This window comes from Poromitra crassiceps (assembly GCF_964638095.1).
Source record: "Poromitra crassiceps genome assembly, chromosome: 8".
Classification (NCBI taxonomy): Eukaryota; Metazoa; Chordata; class Actinopteri; order Beryciformes; family Melamphaidae; genus Poromitra; species Poromitra crassiceps.
Genome location: NC_139629.1, coordinates 15,226,401 through 15,248,080, shown reverse-complemented (window position 1 = coordinate 15,248,080; position 21,680 = coordinate 15,226,401). Strand labels below are relative to the sequence as shown.

The 21,680-nt window shown below is 44.8% G+C and overlaps 2 protein-coding genes across 2 annotated transcripts; both read right to left on the bottom strand.

Annotated features, from left to right (window-relative positions):
• Positions 1–72: 72 nt before the first annotated feature.
• On the bottom strand, positions 73–13,596 carry LOC310780983 (histone-lysine N-methyltransferase SETDB1-B-like). Its single transcript, XM_083641517.1, has 14 exons — positions 13,366–13,596; positions 10,324–10,517; positions 10,103–10,223; positions 9,609–9,936; positions 9,115–9,376; positions 5,638–5,728; positions 5,432–5,548; positions 4,979–5,163; positions 4,584–4,823; positions 4,021–4,151; positions 3,843–3,936; positions 3,462–3,694; positions 2,518–2,606; positions 73–534 (listed from the first exon to the last, which is right to left on the bottom strand). The coding sequence occupies exons 1-14, from the start codon at positions 13,473–13,475 to the stop codon at positions 417–419; spliced, it is 2,313 nt and encodes a 770-aa protein (XP_083497643.1). The 5' UTR covers positions 13,476–13,596; the 3' UTR covers positions 73–416.
• A 5,357-nt stretch (positions 13,597–18,953) lies between these two features.
• On the bottom strand, positions 18,954–20,595 carry LOC310781144 (small ribosomal subunit protein uS4-like). The gene is made up of 4 exons (XM_083641689.1): positions 20,482–20,595; positions 20,263–20,385; positions 19,868–20,054; positions 18,954–19,201 (listed from the first exon to the last, which is right to left on the bottom strand). The coding sequence occupies exons 1-4, from the start codon at positions 20,576–20,578 to the stop codon at positions 19,024–19,026; spliced, it is 585 nt and encodes a 194-aa protein (XP_083497815.1). The 5' UTR covers positions 20,579–20,595; the 3' UTR covers positions 18,954–19,023.
• Between the last annotated feature and the right edge of the window lie 1,085 nt (positions 20,596–21,680).

The following is a 21,680-nucleotide window of genomic DNA, read 5'->3' as shown; positions in this document are numbered from 1 at the left end:
ACAATGCTGTACAATGATCATGTACCATAACATAACAAAACCTGACCAGGTAAGACGGCTAGATCCTTCCCTGTCACGGGAATGCCCGCGACATATATATATTACATATATACATATATATTCCTGTATATTTACAGGATGGGGTGTAAATGTAAGGGTCAGGGTGACTTAAAAATCATATTTAAAGCTGGAAATAACGTCCAGGTTGTAAAAAAACAACTGAATTCTCCTTTACCACAGAAAACAGAAACAACAATGTAATTAGAAAGAACAAAAACAAGAACGAGAACGAGAAAAAAGAATGGGAACGATAACAAGTCTTTTTTGCTCTCCTCCTACTCTGCATCCCGACAGAGCAGGACTGAGAGAGGACAGCACAGGAGTAGAGCAGAGGGAGTGAAGGACAGAGTAGCTGGTCACAGCAGTCTTCCTCTGCATTCGGTGGATCCGCAGCAGCACAGCAGCTCCTTGCCCTCCACACTGCCCACCTCATAGTTGTAGTCCCAGGTCAGCTCGTTCCCGGCCTTGATATGTCTGCACAAAGACACCAGCAGGCCAGTCAGTGGAGAACAAGAGCCTGATCACATTTACAGTAGGGATGAATGATTCCACATTCTGACTCCTTGTGGAATGGAATTGATGGAATCGATTCTAAGTTGATTCGATCTATTCCCATTCCGATTCCAAATTAAAGGAGAATTTCGTTTTTTTTTAACCTGGACCCATCTCCTGGCATTAATTATGATTTGACCACTCACCCAGTGATGTCCGCGGCGTTTCTGGCCGTCCTAGCGTTGTTTTGAGATCAATAGCGTCCAAGTCAGTTGTAAAATGGAGCTTATTTGGGGCCAAGTGTGAGCCTGTCTTTCCTGCATCTAAATAGCTATTTTTATTCCCGTTTTCCCCAAATATCGTCATAATCTGATCCCTCAACATCCACCACAGTGATATTTCGCCCCAGGCCATTTCCTGGAGTCGCACAGGGATCAAATTACCTCAAACGTGATCTCGGTCACCAAGTCTCGTGAAGTCCCGCGATACTTTCCTGCCGACTGGCCAACGACAGGTAGGACGCTTTGCGGTGGTGGTTTTAGCGTAACCTATGTGGGGTTTGGCGTAACCTATGTGGGATTCGAAATAACGAAGCTGCATGTTGAAAATTAGAACAGAAGCTGAAAGTATCGCTGCAGCGTGGCTTCAGCGTGGCAGCAGCAGCATACCAGACGGTGATGGGGGAGGTGACGATGGACTCGACGGTGGAGGTGTAGAAAAGTACCAACGCTGCATTTGGCACCTTGAACTTCCTCAGCCGCCGAAGAAAGTACATCTTCGGTGGTGCCTTCTTGGTGAGAACTCTGATTTTCAGCTCCCATTTCAGGTCCCGGCTGATGATTGAATCCAGGAAGTGAAAGGTCTCCACAGTATTGACTGGGGAGTCACCGAGGGTGATCGGGGGAGGTGGGGCTGTGTTCTTCTTGTAGTCCACAACCATCTCCATTGTCTCCACTGCCTGTACGTAGACTCATCACCAGCAGAGGTTAGCCCTATGAGGGTGGTCTCATCTGTGAATTTCAGGAGCTTGACATACTGATGGCTGGAGGTGCAGCTGTTGGTGTGCAGGGAGAAGAAGCATAGAGAGAGGACGCCGCCCTGGGCAGCTCCAGTGCTGATGGTCCGGGAGTCGGTGACATGCTTCCCCAGCCTTACGTGCTGCTTCCTGGAAGTCTGTGGACCATCTGCAGATGGAGTCGGGCATGCCCAGCTAGGGGAGCTTCTCGTGCATCAGGGCTGGGATGATCGTATCGTAGGGCGAGCTAAAGTCCATAAACACAGCCCTGGCATAGGTTCCTGCAGTGTCCAGGTGAGCGAGAATGTAGTGGAGGGCCATGTTTATGGCATCATCCACAGACCTGTTGGCTCTGTAGGTGAACTGCAGGGGGTCAAGGAATGGGTCCATGATGGATTTTAGGTAGGACTGGAGTCAAGATTTCAACAGTTAAATTTATTCGTAGAATCGATGGAATTGAGAATTGACTATTTTGGAGTCCACTAGTTACTAGTACCAGTCATAAGTAGTGTAAGCAATGCATTTATTTTGGCACACTGCTTGCTATTGCTAGATTGATAGTTTGATCTGCTAGTATGGAAGGAGGACCTGGTACTACAGTACTAAAGAAATTGGGTTGCTTTTTTAATTCATTAACATATTTGGTATAGAGGCCATGCAGAAGTGTTTATTTTGTTGTTTTGGTCCAGTACCAGTAAATGGTCCTCTTTGTGTCACAGGAAGAAATAAGTATTTTAATTTCTACTGCCAGGGCCTGATATTAAAACAAACACCTAGTATATACAGTAAAATAATAGAGAAAATCCCATTTCTAACACCGGTTAGCTGGCAACTGGGAACAAAGTACGCCTCCCAAAGCCCAGCAGTGATCCCTGGCCTTTGAGGTTGATGAAAATTGTCATCAAGGTAATACGTTCTATAATGAATTTAAGATGTGTTTCAACACTCACTTGCTGGCAAAGTATGCCACCCAGGGGAAGCGAAGGTCATGTGTGTCCACAAACACATTCTGGACAAACAGGTTAGGACTACAGCTATGCTGCAATGTAGCGAGGAGACAAAGACAACAATTTAAGAGATAAAAAAGATAGTAATAATAGAATGTGCTTCAATGACAGCAAATGGTTATAGGCAGTTTCACACTGGTGCAGATCTCCGTGCGAATAATCGGCACGGACATTCGCAGAAAAATGTTTTAATTAGTTGTAATTTGAAGCTTGCACACCGCGGCCAAACATTCGTGCAGCATTTTAATTTTCCGGATGGACATTGACGTCTGCGAATTTCTGCCTGCGGAAAATACGTTTGACAAATGAAATCCTTTGTTTAGAGCTGATGTCATACCTCCACTACTCTTGCCAAACCCGACTCATCAATTTGGTTTCTCAACATCCAATTTTATATGACAAACACCATGACGATCAACACCGAAATCAAGGCCAATAGATCTTCAGATCGCCTTTCTGAGAAATATCCAAACAACAAGGGAGGGGGTGGTGGATGGGGAGAAACAGGAGCAGCAGATCCGTTCACAGCGCTAGCTGATATGCAACCCGAGGCTCTATCAGGCCACTTTATGGATAGTTGTGGCTCTTATAAATACTGTAATTATAATAATTATATTAATATAATTATTATATATTATAATATAATTGCGGAAGTATGCGGTGCTGTCCTACTAGACGGGAGCCCGGGAGGGACACCAACTACTAGTTACACTGAAGACAGTTTTTCCGCTGACGGAAAATGAACATGGGACTGCAAATAATTTGCACCGGATCTGTGTGTATAGGTTGCAATGCGGAAAATTCTGACGAAATTTCGTACCGCATTCCGCCTCCGCACCGCATCTGTATGAAACGGCCTTAAATGAGAGACACGTTAAAACACGTACATTAAGGTATCGTCCGAGGTTGCCCTCCAGCTTGGCATCGATGATGTAGCAGAACTCTTCACCATCAAAGAACAGCCGAGTGTTTTTGTGAGCATTGTCTCCCCCTCCAGGCTGTTTCTGCTGCCCGGCTTTGCGCCCTCCCCCGGCTCCAGGCGTACCTTTCTTTCTTTTGTGGCCGGACTTGAGGGCGATGCCATGTGTTGACTTTACCGCTACATGCCTTTTAGGCACACCTTAGCGAGAATGGCACAGACAGATCACAGGATCAGAAGAGGACAACGGAAAAGTGAAAACCGTGTGGTCAGGGATAATCAGTGCACTGTACATTCGAGTGAGCAGTATTTTTTACATTTCTACCTCTACCTCCCCCCCTCTATTCACCGTGGGTGAGTTTCTCTCTGTCTTTGTTGTCCTTAGATCCCGAGCTGATGGTCTGACCGTCATCGCTGTCAGAACTCTTGCTGTCTCCAGATGCCTGTGATGGTAGACACAAGAGGAAGGTTATCGATCAGCTTACAAGGCATAATATAAAATCTTCCAACACTTGCTCCATACTCACCTTCTTGAGCCCTTGGGTGGTAAGCCAGGAAGCCACTTTGCTCTTCCCCGTCTCCTCCGGCATGGATGGTGGGTTCTGGTCATCTGTCGCCTGTGCTGATACACTCAACCCATCTTTACTGTCTTGACTCCCTGGCGCAGGATGGAAAGAGGCGTGTTGAGAGACAAAACAGAAATATCTTCCAAACCCACACAAGAAACATTGTAAATGTTTTAAAGACAGGTTAAGGGAGAAAGGCTCATAAAGTTTCCCCATAATGTGACAAGTGTTTGGCATAGAAAGATAACCCATACAATTTTTAAATGTCATGATATCTTTTTAAATTGTACACTCACACTCAAAGCCACAAACTTTAACACTCTGATTCAAACTCAGTTTAACACAATGTTCGAGTTGGGGGCATAGAGCTGTAACAAACACAGCAACGGAGGGAAGGAGGATGTTAGCTGTGGTCAACTTCCAGTGTTTGATTTTATTCATCAGTGAAATAACAAGAAGAGATCAAGGTGAGGAAAACAAAAATTAAATTCAAACCAGGTCTAATAACTGCCTTGGTCTCTCACCTTTGCCCATGGCACTGTTGGAGCCCTCAGGCTTCTTGGGTCGGGCTCCAGGGTTACGCCTAACTGATGCTAAGGCAGATGGTTGGATTTTCATCCTGGAAACGTTCACACCACAGTGGGCCTCACTCTCATAGCCCTCCTTGAACTTTTCCACGCTCTCTATATAGTCCAGGTTAGCAAAGTACTCATCGCCTATCTCTTTTCCCTCCTTGTCTGCAAAGTCGTCTGTCAAGATCTTACCTGGTAAAGCGGGGGAAAGGAGAAGAGAAAGTGCTTGAATCTAGTTGTCAGGCTATAAGCTTATCATGAATACACAATAAGGTCTAAGTGTGCATGTTTTATACCACCCCTCCCCCCACGCCCAACCATTCTGCAAGTCTCTTCCTCGCCCTCACCAGTGTAGATGCAGACAAAGGAGCCCTTGGCCACATCATCCAGACAGCGGATGCCCCAGCCTGTGTTCTGGGTCTTGAAGAGCTGGAGACGTACCTGCAGGCCGTGCTGCACCAGCCGGTTAGTGCACATCTGAACAGATGAGTGATCATCTGAGCATTTGCACTGCTTATTACACTCATAGATCCTGAGTGAGAGGGAGAAGACAAGAGAGAGAAACAGGCAGAGACAGAGAGATAATGACTTCTTAGACAAGACATCTGCAGAATAAGCTTCTTCATGTTCAACACTAATACTTTTTTCAGGGGTGACAGCAGGTAGAGCAGACAGGAGTGGGATATGCTTTGGTGTGTGTGTGTGTGTGTGTGTGTGTGTGTGTGTGTGTGTGTGTGTGTGTGTGTGTGTGTGTGTGTGTGTGTGAGACTGCTCATGTTGCACAGGCATAAATGTCTGACCCTGTGGGCAGCCACTCCTCTAGTCGTTTGTGCAAATATCCAGCATTTGTGTTGATCGGTGCTCCTGGAGTACAACATGTAGCCTGAAAGGTCAGCTGGTGGCAAGAGCATTTGGACCTGTAATGAAAACAGAGAAATGTCTTCATAGAATTAACACTGGGAGAGAGGTGAATGTTGAGGGGTTAAAGGTGATCAACCCGACTAACTTGTCTCTACAGCCATCAGTGCAGTCACATCCAACCAGGAAGTCTGCACTAGTGTTGATGTATACTCCATCCTCAGGGGTGCGCTCCTTACCTGGGAAGATGAGAGGAGACACAAATGAATCAGTCCCCTACAGTGATGGCTGCATTTATTGTGATAACTATGTCATAATATGAATAGGTTGAGTGATTGTACAGGGCAGCAAATATTGCATTATTTGTGTAGGTTTATTCTAAAGTTTTTAACTTGTTTATTGTGTGTTTCTATGGTGACAATTCAATTTGTATGAATGGAGTGATGTATGAATGGACATAGATGGACTAGTGTCCAAATGGATCTTTCCTTTATTAACATCTCTGTGTGATCCTTACTGTAGGCTCGATGATCTCTATGTGATCTCTATAGCTGTTTCTAAACATGCAGTGAACTCCTGATCATAATCAGACCTTACTGGAATGGGCTGCATGTTTAGCACCAATTCTCCGTTGTGGGCGCGCTCCTGTGAGAGCGGATCATAGAGACATTGCAAAACGCGTCATCATTCAGAAGCCACGCCCAAGACAGGGGAAAATACAAGGAAGCACTGCCTGACGACTGCAGCCATGGATGTAGACTGCAGCTAGCAAAACAAACCGTGGCTAACCGGGGCGAATGGAGGAACTCTCGTCAGATAGAAACAGTTTTGCGGGGTTTTACAGGGATTTGGACAGTTTTCTTTTTAGATAATGTCAAAAGATTATTTCAGTACACTTCCTCCAACGGAGAGGGAAAGGTACATCGAGAAAATGAACTCAGTTGGCCTGGAGCAGTGTCCCTTTTCATTGCCCAAACAACGCTGGATAAACGATCCCACACAGTGGCCTGAAGTGAAATATTATGAGATGAGCTTTTAGGCATGTTTAAATTAATGAAAATAACGCTGGTGTAACATCAGACAGATGCCATCACACGCGCTGGCGTTCTCCTATGTCACGTAGTTGCACACCAAGATCATATATATGGAAGATGAACACTCCAACTTACTTCCTTGACAGCTAAATCCACATTTTCCATTATTTCCACCATTAATGTCCCTGTGCTATTTAATAATTTCATGAACCGATGTAGTTACGTGGCTGGATTATTTGGAATAGAGCCAAATTGGTGAGTAAACAAGTAGCCTAAAAGTTTAATAGTTTATTTTCCTCTGCCAGTTTAAAATTTTTACGAGATGATACTGCACATTAGGCTATTGGGTGATAAGTGCCCGTTATTAACGTTCACGTATATTAATTAATCTTTCACGCATTTCAATGAATTAAACGAGCAAACTCACGAACAGCGTTTAGTAGGCTATATTTGCTTTGATCATCAGCCTGACACAGCGGTGCAGGTGGGAGAGATCAGATGAGAGAAGCCGCTCACATACTCGTCTCTCCACTGTCCTGTTATTATTGCCCAATGCCCACACATGTTTTAAGCAGCATTGGTTTCTCATCAAGGCAATGTCGAGGCAATATTGGCTCATATTTGTGTCCGCAAATGCAGATAGGAGCGTGCATGTTGTCTGTGTTTCAATAACGAATGCGTCACAAGCTTGCCCAGAATGACGTGCCGAACAAATAGGCTATAGGCGTATTCCCGCTGCAAAGTCGATCTCTGAGAACATTGGAATAAAGATCGACTATAGAGTTATGAGTAGAATACTACAAGAATAAATGCATTCGAAACATTTATTTAGATCCAGAGCAGAGAACTGTAGCCTATATTCTGTTCCTTTTGCGCCCTCCTCTGCAGCAGGCAGCAGCACTGTGCCCCGCCCCCAAACCACGCAGAGCTTTTCCTCATGTTTAGAAACAGATGAACTGGTTTATTGAGTCATGTCTAGCAGGGTAACTCCAGGGAATAACCAGACTTGATTCAACGGTTATAGGCCAGAGTTCATGTTAAGAAGGGGCTTAAGTGATCCTTAAGGTCCTTGCACATAGAGTCAGTTTTTTCGTCCGAAATTGACGCACGAAAAAAATAAAAATACGACCTCATTTGTGTCAATCATCATTGACACACCGAGTCCGACAATTACGTCCGTCATTTAAGTTTTCGGACGAGGTTCGATTTTCTGCGTTTTTCCGCATCCATGAAATCGTTTTGACAGGTGTTTGACCACCCAGAGCTGCCGTAGTGTTGCTATTCACAATGAAAAATGGCGTCTGAGAAGTTAATTCAGTTCGTCTCCCAGCACAAAGCATTTTATGGCAAAGCAGGAATACAGAGATTCGGAATTAAAAGACAGAATGTGCCGGGTGATTGCAGACCAGCTTGGAATGCGGGACGCGGTGTGTGTGTGTGTGTATGGGGAAGAGGGGGGGGGAGAGAGACAGAGAGCCACACAGACACACTGCCAGTTGTGGATCAATAGGATCGCGGTAGTTTTCTTTTCGTTGCGAATCTTCGCAACGAATATTGGATAATTAACGCATCGGACTCAGTGGGCAAGGTATCTGTGCGTGACGTTTTTTTCCCGGATGACGGATTTAAAAAACGGAGCGAACAATTCGGACTCTGTGTGCAAGGACCTTTACTGTAGGCTCTATGGTCTCTATGTGATCTCTATGTGATCGTTACTGTAGGCTCTATGATCTCTATTACCTTTTTTACATCAAAAGTCCCACTAGTACAGTGTTTTTGTTACCCAGGAAAGCAGCAGGGGGTAGCAGCAGCAGCATCGCCTTTTAAACTTTTATATCCCACTCTCAACCCGTGTTCTCCACCGCTGCGGGCTGTCTCTCCCCCCTCCCTTTTCCCTTCTTCTCTCACGGCGCTGTGTCAGGCCACCCAAAATAAAATGGAAACTTGCGGGTAAAAATTTCAAACTAATGTCATTTAAACAAGTAAATAGCCTGACTGATGCACGTTGGAGGAGAAAAAGGTGTTTCAACAAACGAAGCAGTAAACATTGTATCAAAAATACTGTTTGTGATGTTAAGATTACATAAAGTGGCTGTAAAGCATGACTCAAAACGTCTAACGTTACAACGAGGGTTTTATTTTTGAGAGAGCTAAAGCGGACGATCTACTTACAGTACTGTACATTCTGGCTGACTTGATGCTGTCTGCGCCTGGACTGTGTGGGGTGCACTCGTGCATGAGAGATGCTTTTTTTTCTCTGCATATTCCGTCAATGTAAAATAATTAACCGTTAAGAAAGTCGAATTTCAGGCTGTGGCAATCACTGAATCTCACTGACTCACGCTGCAAAAGGGGCGGCAACTCAGGAGGATGAGAAGCAGGGTCGGAAAATCATGGGTTGGACCACCGGCAAGATTTATATCGCCAGCCGGAGCAGAGCCGCCGCGTAAAAACCCACCTCACTTGCAGGGTTGCTTTATCTGCTAAACGGCCCGGCTTGGAAACTTTTGGACTGAAGAAAATGCCACTAGTTCAGTGGGATTTTTTGGCCCGTCTAAAAGGGGTTTATGTGATCTCTATGTGATCCTTACTGTAGGCTACGTTAGGAGGTGGGGTGCCATCGATCTCGTTAACACAGGACAGTGGGATATCCTCCTTTCCCTCAGTGATGTCTGGAATGTAGGAGTAGTGCCTCTGTTGCTGGAAGGGCCCGTCCACCAGCACATAGGGGTCCATACAGAACATCTCTAGGAAAATAAAATCACAGCGCGTCTGGAAAAGGTAGTGTTGGATCTCTGCCATGTTACGTAGGCAAAGCCCGCATGGAGCTTTGTAGATCACGTGGAAGGATATCTGAGGAGGGGGGAAAAACAGAAAAGGGCTGCATATGTTGTTGTTATGGGAAAATAAACTTAAAGTGAAAGTTGAAAACTCTACACTTCTATTTCAAAGCGAATATAACCAACACCTTTAGTATGAGGTAAGGAAGCTACATTGACCTACATGTAAATCCTGAGTCCTAAACCCACTCCTCCTGTCTCCATCCCGCCACAGAGAGCAGTCCTCTGCTGTTGGTGAGGCCTACCTTTTGGTTGAATTTGCGCTGTGCCGTCATGCGTCTGAAGTCGTACAGTAACGGGATAAGGAGAGGGTTCTTTCCTCTGTGTTTGTCTGACCTTGTGGGCCGGATGTGATTCAGACAGGCCGGCTGGCAGGTGTGTCCCATGTAGAGGATGCGGTCAGTCGGGGCTTTGTAGGAGTGATGTGGGATGCTGGCGACTTCATGGGTCATTGGAGGAGGGGCAGGAGGGGCAGGAGGGACAGGAGGCATCATCAGCAGCGGTTTCACGAGCGGTTTCACGGGCTGTGTGAAAGTGGGGGTCACACCAATGGGGAGAGGGAACGTTCTTCCACTTTGGATTGATGAACAAAAGATGGGGAAGAAAGACAGAGCGAGAGAGTTAAGATTCAAGATACAATAACTCAAATATCTAAGATGAGATCAGCACTCTCTTATTAATAATAATAATAATAATAATTGATTGGATTTATATGGTGCCTTTCAGCAGCATTACTCACTCAACATGTGGAAGCTTAGTGGAGGGCGCCAGGAGAGGAGGCGACCAGCTGCGCGAGCTCCGTGCCCTTCTTAGAAAATAGGTATTTTCATGCTTAGGATTAGGTATATAAGGAGGAACCACTGAAACATTGAGGAGAAACAGAAAAAGGACAGATAATTACCTAAAGGTTTTAATGGCAGTGAATGGCAACTTTTCTCATCACAAAGGAGCACAACTTACAGCAGCCAACAAAAATGACATCATCGTCGTCGTCGTCTTCGTCGTCGTCTTCGTCGTCGTCGTCTTCGTCGTCGTCGTCGTCGTCTATCTCGATGACCTCAGAGGACAAGGCCCCTCCTCTGCCCCCCTCGTCCTCTGAGCTGCCATTCTGATGGTAACAGGCCTTCAGTGAGTTCTCGAACTCCATCAGCTCTCTGAGGAACAGTGGTGAGGAAGCACATTAGCATACAATGCCCTCTATCGTTGCAACAGCCTAAAAACTGCGCTTAATGCCAGGCGCAGCGCAGATTAGTGGGTGTGGACCAGCGCACTCGATATTTTGGTGTCGGCGCTACAGGTGGCCTTAAGCATTATAACCACGCCTTTTAAGCGTAAAATTATGCACAATCTGCTCATTGGTGAACTGCAGTTACTCAATGACATTCTTCCTTTCGAAGCTCCGATCCACTCGATCCATGTCCGGGTTTCTCTTCATGCCAATTTGGATATCTCAGCACATCACAGATCATAACCTGAATAAAACAATTCAACCTACAGCCAGGCAAATACAGATCTGTTCAGCAGGGCTGATGCGGTCTCCCTGTAGCCTACAATATAGAATGTTAACTATCGGTGACATTCCTGATATGCATCCAATTCCATGACCGTTATGTTGTAAACATAACTTTCACAATAGTGAACAAGCACCCCTACTCGTCTCATTCAGGGCAGTGTGTGTGTGTGTGTGTGTGTGTGTGTGTGTGTGTGTGTTTGTAGCTGTTTCTCGATATGAAGCGGCGAAAGGTTCCCCTGGCAGGAGAAGGTGAGCCGAGCTTCCTAGGCTTCAGAAGGAAGCCCAACAACAAGATGGACTCTCACTCTGCTGGGTTTGGGGTCTCGTCGGACTGGCCCGACCTCAATGACCTTTGTGTGCGAACTGGAGTGTCCCTGGACTGGGTGAAGTCTGACTCAGACACTGTAATCGTGTCTGAGGATGTTATATCTGACTGTACAGTTTCAGTAAGGGTAACTGTTAATGATACTCAACATCATGTATCACCAGCCAACACACGCAGGTACCTGGTAGGGCTGCAACAACAGAGGCAGCAACAACACTGGACCGGTTTAAAGTTACAGGGAAAGCTAGCATGTATTCCCACTGCAGACCATACAGTTTCCCATACAATATTCAAGAACTATGCAGTTAATGAGGATATTCTTACATTTGCAGTTAAAGCCAGATTACAGGTCCTCCCAACCAGACTCAATCTCTCTCTGTGGTACCCCAATACATTTTCTCCTCATTGCCTGCACCATCACAACACCCCAACCATAGAGTCACTGTCACATATTCTGAATGGCTGCCATGTATACAAAGGTATGTATATTTCCAGACATGACAGGATTGTTGACTTACTGGTTAAGGACATGCTTCTATACATCCCACCTTCTTCTGTTGAAGTTTATACTCACACAAGGGTTTCATCTGACATGTTCATACTATGCAATAACGAAACTGAGATCTTTTCAAATGTGACAGCCAATACACCAGATGTTGTTGTTGTTGACGAAGAAAGCAGAGAAGTCACCATCTTAGAAGTAGGCTGTACGTTTGACTATAGTCTGGAGGAGACATTCCTTGCTAAGGTTTTAAAATACCAACCTCTCAAAAATGAGATTGAACAACTCGGGTACAAGTGCAAACTACTTGTGTTTATATTTGGAAGCCTTGGCAACGTCCACAGACTAGTTGTAAGGGGTTTGCAGATGGCAGGAATTCCAAAGCCAAAAGCTAAAGCATTAGCAAAATTCTGCTCGATATCTGTGATAATAGGCAGCCGCCACATATGGAGGAGACGCTGCTTCCTGTATCCATAGACAGATCAGACATGTCAATGAGATTCTGAGCTTGTATGTGCATCTACCACTATTTGTGTTCAAGAATTTCTCTTGTAAAATGTGAACATAAATAAATATATTAAATGTGTGTGTGTGTGTGTGTGTGTGTGTGTGTGTGTGTGTGTGTGTGTGTGTGTGTGTGTGTGTGTGTGTGTGTGTGTGTGTGTGTTGTAGCTAGCCTATATCTTCATAATGGGAGCGGATCAGAATCCGACCGGATGATCAATGTTGATCATGTGTTTTCAGGATCGACACGCATGATGCCTAATTAAAAAGACCGCGACCCGCTGTAATACACACAAGGCCTAGTAGGCATATAGGCTACGATGTTCATTCCAGCCTGTTCTGGAGTGCGTTTCCATATTGTCATAACTAATAACGGCTTTAGCTCAGGAGGTAGAGCGGGTCGGCCAATGACGCAAGGGCTGGCGGTTCGATCCCCGCTCCCTCCCAGCTGCTGTCGTTGTGTCCTTGGGCAAGACACTTAACCCCAAATTGCTCCCGATGGTGTGTAGGCACCCTGCGTGGCAGCCTGCCGCCATTGGTGTATGAATGGGTGAATGTAGACTATCTACTCATTGTAAAGCGCTTTGGATAAAAGCGCTATATAAATGCAGACCATTTACCATTTACCATTTAATAATAACGCACGTCTGATCATAAATTAGACCTCCGTGTCATCAGGCCATAATAGCCATGCAGTGTCATAGCCTGGAACTATTGGATGATCAAAAACATAATTATGTTCATTAGGGAGAGGGGGAGGAGAGGGAGGAGGAGGAGGGGGTGAGAGAGAAAGGAGAGAAAACCAGCAGAACAATTTGCCGTTTTGTACACAGTCTCGACTGAATGAGAACTCATGCGCTGCAATCAGAGCGCATTATTTTCGGACTAACGAGCGGTCGATTAGTGAGATTTTAGTTGTCGGGTTAACGAGCTGTTGGACTAATGAGACGTCTGTCCAATGCCTCTACTCACTGTTTGGCATCGACGAAGAGCATCCACAACCAGCATGAACACAATGGACCACATTGCACTTGTTTATACTCAATTGACTGTTGTAACACAGATGTGTAAAATTACTCCTGGTACCTCCTCATTGCAGCTAAAAGAGGCCTTGCAATAGAATAACAGGCTATGTAATAAGTTATATTACATACATACACATCGTCGAAGTTCCTCAAAGCATCTTGCCAGAATAGTTCACCACCCGGTCTCTCTCGCTTCCACATAGCTCTCTCCCGCTGCAGCACACGGAACGCCAGCAGAGCCATCTTTCTTCGGCAGACTCTTTGTGCGTGAAGCGTTATATCTTCTTGGCATCTTCTTCTGCTTGCACGTAGATTCGCTTCAAATTCCTCCCATTCATTGAAGCGTTGCTGATAACGTGCGCGTCGTGCGACTAAGAACTGGTGGATGATCAATAATATTGCAGCAGTGGGTATCGCCATCTTTGCTGTTTGTTGATATTCTGGCTGTGACGAATTCCGCAGCACAATATATACGTCACCCCCCACTCCCAGCATGTCCCCGCCTCCCCCCCGCCCTCTCCACCCAGGCTGGTCAAACTTCTTCTTCTTCTTCTTCTGTTTGGTTTTACGGCGGTTGGCATCCAAAATGTTGCATTACCGCCATCTACTGAACTAAACCTAAACTGATCTTAATTGAACTAAAATAAACAAAATAACCCCATATCCATATCCACCCAAAGTACTCAAATTCATAATTACTTTCCAGATGCAGACGCCTGAGTTTGCACAAATGCATCTCTCAGTATTTTATCTATCTCTGCTCCAGATACATCAACCACATCCAGAAATCTCTTTGCAGCTTCAACCACCATTTCAGTCCTCTCTGTCTTCCCAGTCATACTAGCAGCACAGTTTATCACCATGGCGATGAATGCCAGGAATCGCTTCTTGTCCATACAGATATTACTGTGACTTGCTCTTTCCTTTTCCGGCTCCCTTTGTACAATCACCCTGCCCTCGTTTCTTTCCCCTTTCCACCTTTTAACAGCCTCAGCATATGACGTCCCCCGTTCTTCTCTGATTTTATTTACCTCCCTTTCCTTCTTTCTTCGTGGACAATCCACAGAACCTGCATCATGATTCCCCTCACAATGCAAACACCTGAGCTGTTCCTTCCCCACACTGCAACTTTCAATATCACTTCCATTAAGTACTACTCCACAATCCTCCTTCCCACATCTCCTACATATTCTCTCCCTATTACACACTGATGCCACATGTCCATACTCCTGACAGCAATAGCACCTGATAGGCGCTCTCTCAAAGGGCCTCACCCTGTAACAAACATAATCACTATACACTAGCGATGGCAATTCCCCTTCAAAGGTTAAACACACACAATTACTCTCTTCTCTCTTTCCTTCCCGAAATCTCGACATTCTCCTTGCTTCATACACACCTTCCACCTCCAAAAAAGTATTAGCATCCACTGACAACGGCACTTGACTTACCACACCTTTTCTTCTCTTTTCTACTCCCAACGGGAAACACTTCACACGTTCATTCTGTTCCAGCTCATCACCCTTAACAATCTCCAACACTTTTCTCCTCTGACTCTCAGACATACACTCAATCACCACCATACCACTTTTAGTAATCTTAACTGATCTCACAACTCCAACTTTCTTTTCAATAAACCTTCCTACAACATGTGGATCCTTAAAGATCCCGTCTGCCCATGTCACAGACACCATTCCCACAAGAAAAGAATCCTTTCTCCTCACAGACTCATCGCTCAATTCCTTCTGTTTTATTTCCTTTATCTTTCCCTCCAACCCTTCACTCTCAGCTTCTACCACCGCCATTTCCTCGCTCTCGTTGTCGCTACCACTACCTCTCTCTCCTCCATTCGACTCTTCCTCCTCACTACTAACAGGGGCATAACGAAGAACCCCACCACTATCATTCAGAGAACCACTATCATTCAGAGAACAGGCTTCCATTCCTTTCCCTCCACCTTTGTTTCCCAACTTGTGCTTTTTGTGCTTCTTGCCCATTACTGTCCTCTCTTTTCCCCAAAACAAGATTCTCCGCTTTCTCTTTCAACCGCTCGGTCAAACTCTACGCAGGTGCTACTCATGTGTGTGAATGCAACATGCCTCATGTGTGAAAGGATACACTTAACCTATCATCCGGGGCAGGCTCAGTGGGGGGCAACCCTCACCTGGTCCAATCTTCATCTGTGAAAGTGGCTTCTGTCTTGGCCTTCTCCTCCACTTTCTGCTCCACCCATTCCTGGGGCTCAGCCAGCTGAGCCTTTCTCCTCTGCACTGGCTCGCTGTTCTCCACCGCTTCCTCAACACACTTCCTCGGTTCTTCCAGAGACATGCCCACCTCCTCCTCCAGATCGGAGTCCCAGTCCTCCACCTCCATTCTGAGGGGGCCTGGGGGTCCCCCGCCAATAACATTTTAGTTACAAAGACTTCATTTCCTGCATCCACAATTCACATGCACAATTTAGGGGGGGGGGATAACTTTTCCTCCAGGGCATAATAAGGGAACCCAGTAGCCTACAGTGCATGTACATGTAGGCATAGGTTTTGTTTGAACATGGGTGGGGGGCACATTTAAGCAGGGGATTTTTGCCCAGGCAAATTTGAGTGTCCAACACTTCATTTACTGCATTCTGGTGGAAAACAAGTCAGGCACCGGGTGATAATTCAAAATATAATGGCATATTATATAGGCCTACAGTCCATATAATGCAGTGGAAGGCTCTCAAGCATTCTTCAAGTTCAAGTTCAAGTTCAAGTAGTTTATTAATGTCCCAAAGGGCAAATTGGATTACAGCAAGGCGTAGAGGCTTGAAACATAAAAACATAAAGTGCAAACCATACATACAATGTCATAAATAATCAGAATGTAACAACATTTAGACATACGATGGGCCAATATAAAAGAGCATACGTCTGGTGCGGCTGATAAATAAAATAAGACAACACTAATAACTTAAGAACGAGATGAGCCAGCGGCTGGTACGGCCGATAAGACAGTATAAAACAAATTTAAAAATAAATTAAAAACAAATTAAAAAAAACATAAGAAGAGCTAAGAACATAAAAGAGCCGACTGCTGGTATAGCAGATTGATGAAACGTTAATTCCTCAGTAATCTTTTCCTTCCTCCAGCAGCATTCACAGCACGGATGGAGGAGGGGACAAAGGAATACCAAGCGAAGGCCGGATGGCAGTAGCATATAGTCTGAACTGAGTGGGTGGGCACTGTCTGAGCGGATGGACAGAGCTTTTTTGAGCATCTGTCTGTTATAGCTAAGATCAAGGCTCTCCAGTTGGATGCCGGCTACTTTAGAAGCTGTTTTCACAATTCTCCAGAGGGAATTTTTATCCTTGATACAGAGGTTACCGTACCAACAGATAAAGGAAAAGCAGATCACAGATTCAATATAAGCACTGTAAAACAGTTTCATCAGGCTCTTGTCTACTTGGAACTTGGCTAGTTTCCTCAAGCAGTAAAGGCGTTGCTGGCCCTTTTTGCACAGCATGTCGGTGTTTAAGTCAAATTTCAGTTTGTCATCAATAATCGTGCCCAGGTATTTGTAGTTGGTTACAATGTCCACTGACTGACCATGGACGACACTATTCTGGGTAGTACGGGGGGGACGTCTGAAATCGATACAGATCTCTGTAGATCTCTGTATCTCTGTATGTACAGATTCTGTATTGCTTTGTCATGTTGATAAACTTTTCGCATTATCCCTGCTGAGTCAACACACACGCACGCGTGCGGCGCGAGCGATATTAATTTATAATACAAATACATTCTAATTGATTAGCATTAAATTCAAGTTGTCCGATGCTGTCAACAAATCACAATCAATCCCAATCGTTGTTGGACATCTGCTGCACAGCTAACGTTAATACTGGATTACGTTATCTTTTGCCATTTTAGCTAGCTAGCAAGCTCCCCTCATTGTAATTAATAATAGTTCATCTGAATATAGGCGAGTAAACTAATTTCAAAAGTGCGATTAGTTAGCAAACTAGCAAACACGACTTCTGAAATTACACTCGAAAAACATCACCTTGTGGCTCCTTAGCTGCCGCCATCACAACTTACGGTAGGCTACGTGGTTTTAATTAAAACTTTTTGAGGAAAATATTTACAAATATACCCCTATACAGCTTGTCAACATTGAGCTGCGCGCGCATCGTGTAGGCAAAAGCCTGGTCAGCCCCGCATTGACAGACAGTAGGCGGGAACCAGTAGGGTGACAAAATCAATTGTGGGCGGGAGCCAGGCTCTTTCTCGCCGAGAAGAGCCTGGTGACGCGAGGTTAGACAGACAGTGAAAACTGTGTGAAAGCCCCGCTGTCGGGACTGCTCTATGCCCATCTGCAACACACAGTTATATTTTAGTTTTAAAATGCAGTTCTCGGCTTACTACCACAGCTTATCGCCTAGTGATAAGCAATGTTATGCATCGAAATTAACGTTGTTTAATGGGATATGTCACCTGACCGACCACGGCCGGACCATGATCAGAGCGTCTGTACGCTGACTGATGCATTAAGAGGAGAAGGAACAGACTAGATGCCTTCAAGGACTGCTTTCACAGTCCTTGCCTGATTCTCAGTGGGATTCAGCAGGCTCTTCATTGATACAGTCTTTGTGCCCAGGCTTAATACAGCAGCATACATCCTTTTTCACATGCTCATTGACTGACACACCATCATTAAACGTCCAGTGTACTCTTCCCCTTTTGCATATAGCTAGTATACAATATACAGTATATTGTTATATAGCCTCAACGCGAGACTAACTATACAATATATTAACATGTACATATCTCAAAACCATTCCATTTACTACTATCAGTGGCCAGTGTACTCTACCCGTTTGCACATAATACAGTATACCTGCACATATAAACATGCACTAACATCTCACAATCCACATTCATAATCAAACTCCTCGTGTTCTCAGTGATATGGTAAAGGGTACAACCAGTGAAACCTTTTGGGGTTCCTGGCACAACCACTAGGGGTGCTGTTGCAGGGAATTGCAAAGTGCCTTATCGCAAAACCTTCCTTGGAGAAACAGCTTTCTCTGTACAGGGGGTTAAAATATGGAATTCATTGCCCACAGATCTTAAAGATCATAATAGGGATAATTTTAAATGAAAACAAACCGTTTCTGGAGAGCAATCAGCCAGACTCATGAGTGACTATTTGTGTGTGTACTGTACACTAGCCGTTCTGTTGACACTATCCATGTTTTCTATTTCTGTAGGCCTATATTTGTTTTTACAAAAACCCATCTAGGGACAGATATTGTAAATTAGGTAGGCTATAAATCTTATGATTTATGACAAACCTTTTGTTTAAATATTCTGTCCCTATTCAAATAAACATTGAATTAACATTTTCTCATTTACTACTCAAAACCCATGATGGAGGCTTTATCAGCCAGCAGTGATTCCAGAGGTAGCTTGCAATTACAGCAACCATTTCAGGTAAAACAAGGGCAACTTCGGCCCAGGACCACGTCAGCCATGTTGCAATTCAAGCCCATTTGAGGAAAACTACATCTTTCAAACGCCCAAGTTTGGCACTGATGACGTCACCATTTCAACAGCCCAAGTTTGGCACTATTGACCCTACCGTTATCCATTCCTTACTGAATGCCAGACTCACCCCAAAACACCTTCTCTTGACCACATGCTGCACACATGGTTAAAATAAATAAATGAAGACTATTCTCTGGTCAAACCAAATCATTTTTATTGAAAACGTAACAGGAAGTATCAGAACACTCCCCAGACAACCCCCTTCTTAATCCTCCTCTTCGTCGTCAGCTCCTCCAGCTCCACCCTGGCCCTTTTTGGCATTCTTTCTCTTGACGCGGCCTGGGGGTCCACCGCCGTATGGAGACCTCAGGGAGAAGTCGATGTGTTTCTGGCTGTCCAGGCGAACCACAAAGGAGGGGATGTTCACCACCTGCTTGCGCACGCTGCAAGACACACGGACAGATGAAGGACACTTTAGAAGTCAGGTTCAATTAGTATATTTCATGTTATAATTTCAAAAGCCACCATGATAGTGTAAAATGCAACTGTAAGGGGCTTAAGTAAAGGACGGACAAGCACACTTTGCCTTTAAAAAATAGGTCGGGTTGTGATTGGTCCAAATTTGTTTGTCTACAATCCATATTGACAGGCTAGTTTGATCAATTTACAGCAGGCTTCATTGACGAGGAATTTGTGACACCACAGAGAGTCTGAGTAGATGGATTTAAATCATCAGCCTGAGTAAATGGTAGATTGCTTTATGCAAAGTGAGGCAGTAGTTATTTTTTAATGTACTGTGAGTTACACTTGCCCGAGGTGCAATCCCCCATACCTTACCTGACAGCCACAAAGCCACAGTGGCACAGTCTAGAGCCCTCTTGCTGGCAGGATTGGCCCTGGGCAGTTTCTATTGACAAGGTATACGGCTTTGAAACCGAATTGACCTTGCTGAAATGTTTAATTGCTCTCAGCGGAGAGTGATACAAGTGGGCGGCCCTCTGATGGAAGAGTAAGCATTGAGAGTTTCTCATGAGTTGGTGATGTGTCAACCCTCCAAAGACTTTAAATTATGACCCCTCAATCGAGATCGTCATTCCCCAAGATCTTACCGAATGTGCCTCTGGCGGATAAGGACACGGGCATGGTGGATGCTCTTGGCGAGACCAAGCTTGAAGACCTGAGTCTGCAGCCTCCTCTCCAAGAAGTCTTCAACCTTGAGACCCAGGATGTAATCGAGCTTCATCTTACCCTCGTCCAGCACACCAATCCTCACCAGACGCCTAAGCAGAGCGTTACCTGAGAAACGAAACCGGCGCCACTTATAAAATAATAATTCAAACAATAGTACAGGTATATACAAGTTGTTTTTTTAATAAGACCTGTGCACTTGCTTCAGGTTTACTAACTTGGCCTCATTGACGAGGAATTCTTGACACCACAGAAAATCTGAAAATCATCGGCCACACAACAGCAGTTAATTTCTCTACTACCAAATACTGATTACCTTCAAAGAGACGTTTGGGATCCTTCTCATCCAGAGTGAGCAGTTCTCTGGCAGCCTTGCGAATCTTGGCCAGGGTGAACTTTACCCTCCACACCTCACGCTTGTTTCTCAGTCCATACTCGCCTGAAAGAACAATGCCAGAAATTAGTCAAACTGCAAGTTCAATAAGTTCTTCAAGTCCTTTATTTTAAGGCTTATGTTAATTACATCAAAGCATACCAATCAGTTTCAACTCCTGGTCGAGACGGGACTTCTCGAAGGGGTGGCGGGGGGTGACATAAGTCTTGCGACAAACCCAACTCCTGGCAACGGGCATGGTGGCCTAGTACCTGTGGGGTCAAGACAAAACTGACTTAGCCAACCAGCAGTAATAAGTGACAGACTGATGGCTCATTGATTTCAGAGACACCTCATAGGTCCATGTTCGTTTAGTCTGTTTAATAGTCAAGTTAAGATGTCTACTTGGTGTGCCAATAACTGACATTAAAAGGATAACAATTGTCATTTCCCCCCATATTGTTGCCAATTATACAGCAAACTCTTGAGCTACTTCTGCTCTCAGAATGTCAAAATATAAGCAATGTCATGTATAGTTTTTGAGATATTAACGTTTGTTTGGCACAAGCACAAGCACAACTCATAGGCCTACTATTAACTGCCGTGGGGCACCGCATTTCGGGGTGGCAAGGGACGTCAAGTTTATGACACACAGATTGGATGAGAGGAGGGAACTATATTTTGAGTTTATGGACTTTAAGTGCTCACTGCTAAATATTGTCTCTTGAAGAGAGGGGAGACCTTCATACAAATGAAATGACACTTTCTGTAAAAAGCTATATTTCATATGACATTTAATAGCCCATTTTGTAAAGCAATGAGAAATTCATGTTTCACATTTCCAAATAAAGTAACCTTCTAACTTCTATACATACAAGTTGCATAATGGTGTTGCATTCAGAACGCTGCTGCCCGTCTGGTATTCAACCAACCCAAATTCTCTCGTCACTCCCCTCTTCCGGGACCTCCACTGGCTTCCCATCTCAGCTCGCATCAAATTCAAGACACTGGCCTACAGGGCAGTACACCAGTCAGCTCCCCTGTACCTGCAATCTATGGTCAGGTTCCAAACCTCTCACCGCTCCCCTCGCTCCTCCTTCGCTACGGGCGCTCAAAAGTAGGGGTGGGAATCGCTGAGTAGCTCACGATACGATATCGTCACGATACTTGGCCCTCGATAACGATATTATCACGATACAGCGATACTGCGATAATCGATATATTGGAAGACGATACATCACGATACCTGTGTAACTGAAGAGAAAAAAATACCCCTAAAAGGCAAGCAGGTATTATGTATTTATTAGCAGAATTGACATGAACTCTCTCAGAGTTCACTCACTCACTCATACCATTTTCGA

Excerpts from the sequence above, each read along its gene's own strand:
- LOC310780983 (XM_083641517.1), bottom strand. The coding sequence starts at position 13,475 with ATGGCTCTGCTGGCGTTCCGTGTGCTGCAGCGGGAGAGAGCTATGTGG. Across the intron at positions 3,937-4,020 it reads CCACCCAAGGGCTCAAGAAG|GCATCTGGAGACAGCAAGAG; the intron begins GTGAGTATGGAG and ends CTACCATCACAG. Across the intron at positions 2,607-3,461 it reads ACCTCGGACGATACCTTAAT|CATAGCTGTAGTCCTAACCT; the intron begins GTACGTGTTTTA and ends GCTACATTGCAG.
- LOC310781144 (XM_083641689.1), bottom strand. The coding sequence starts at position 20,578 with ATGCCCGTTGCCAGGAGTTGGGTTTGTCGCAAGACTTATGTCACCCCC. Across the intron at positions 20,386-20,481 it reads CCAGGAGTTGAAACTGATTG|GCGAGTATGGACTGAGAAAC; the intron begins GTATGCTTTGAT and ends TTGTTCTTTCAG. Across the intron at positions 20,055-20,262 it reads TCCCAAACGTCTCTTTGAAG|GTAACGCTCTGCTTAGGCGT; the intron begins GTAATCAGTATT and ends TTCGTTTCTCAG.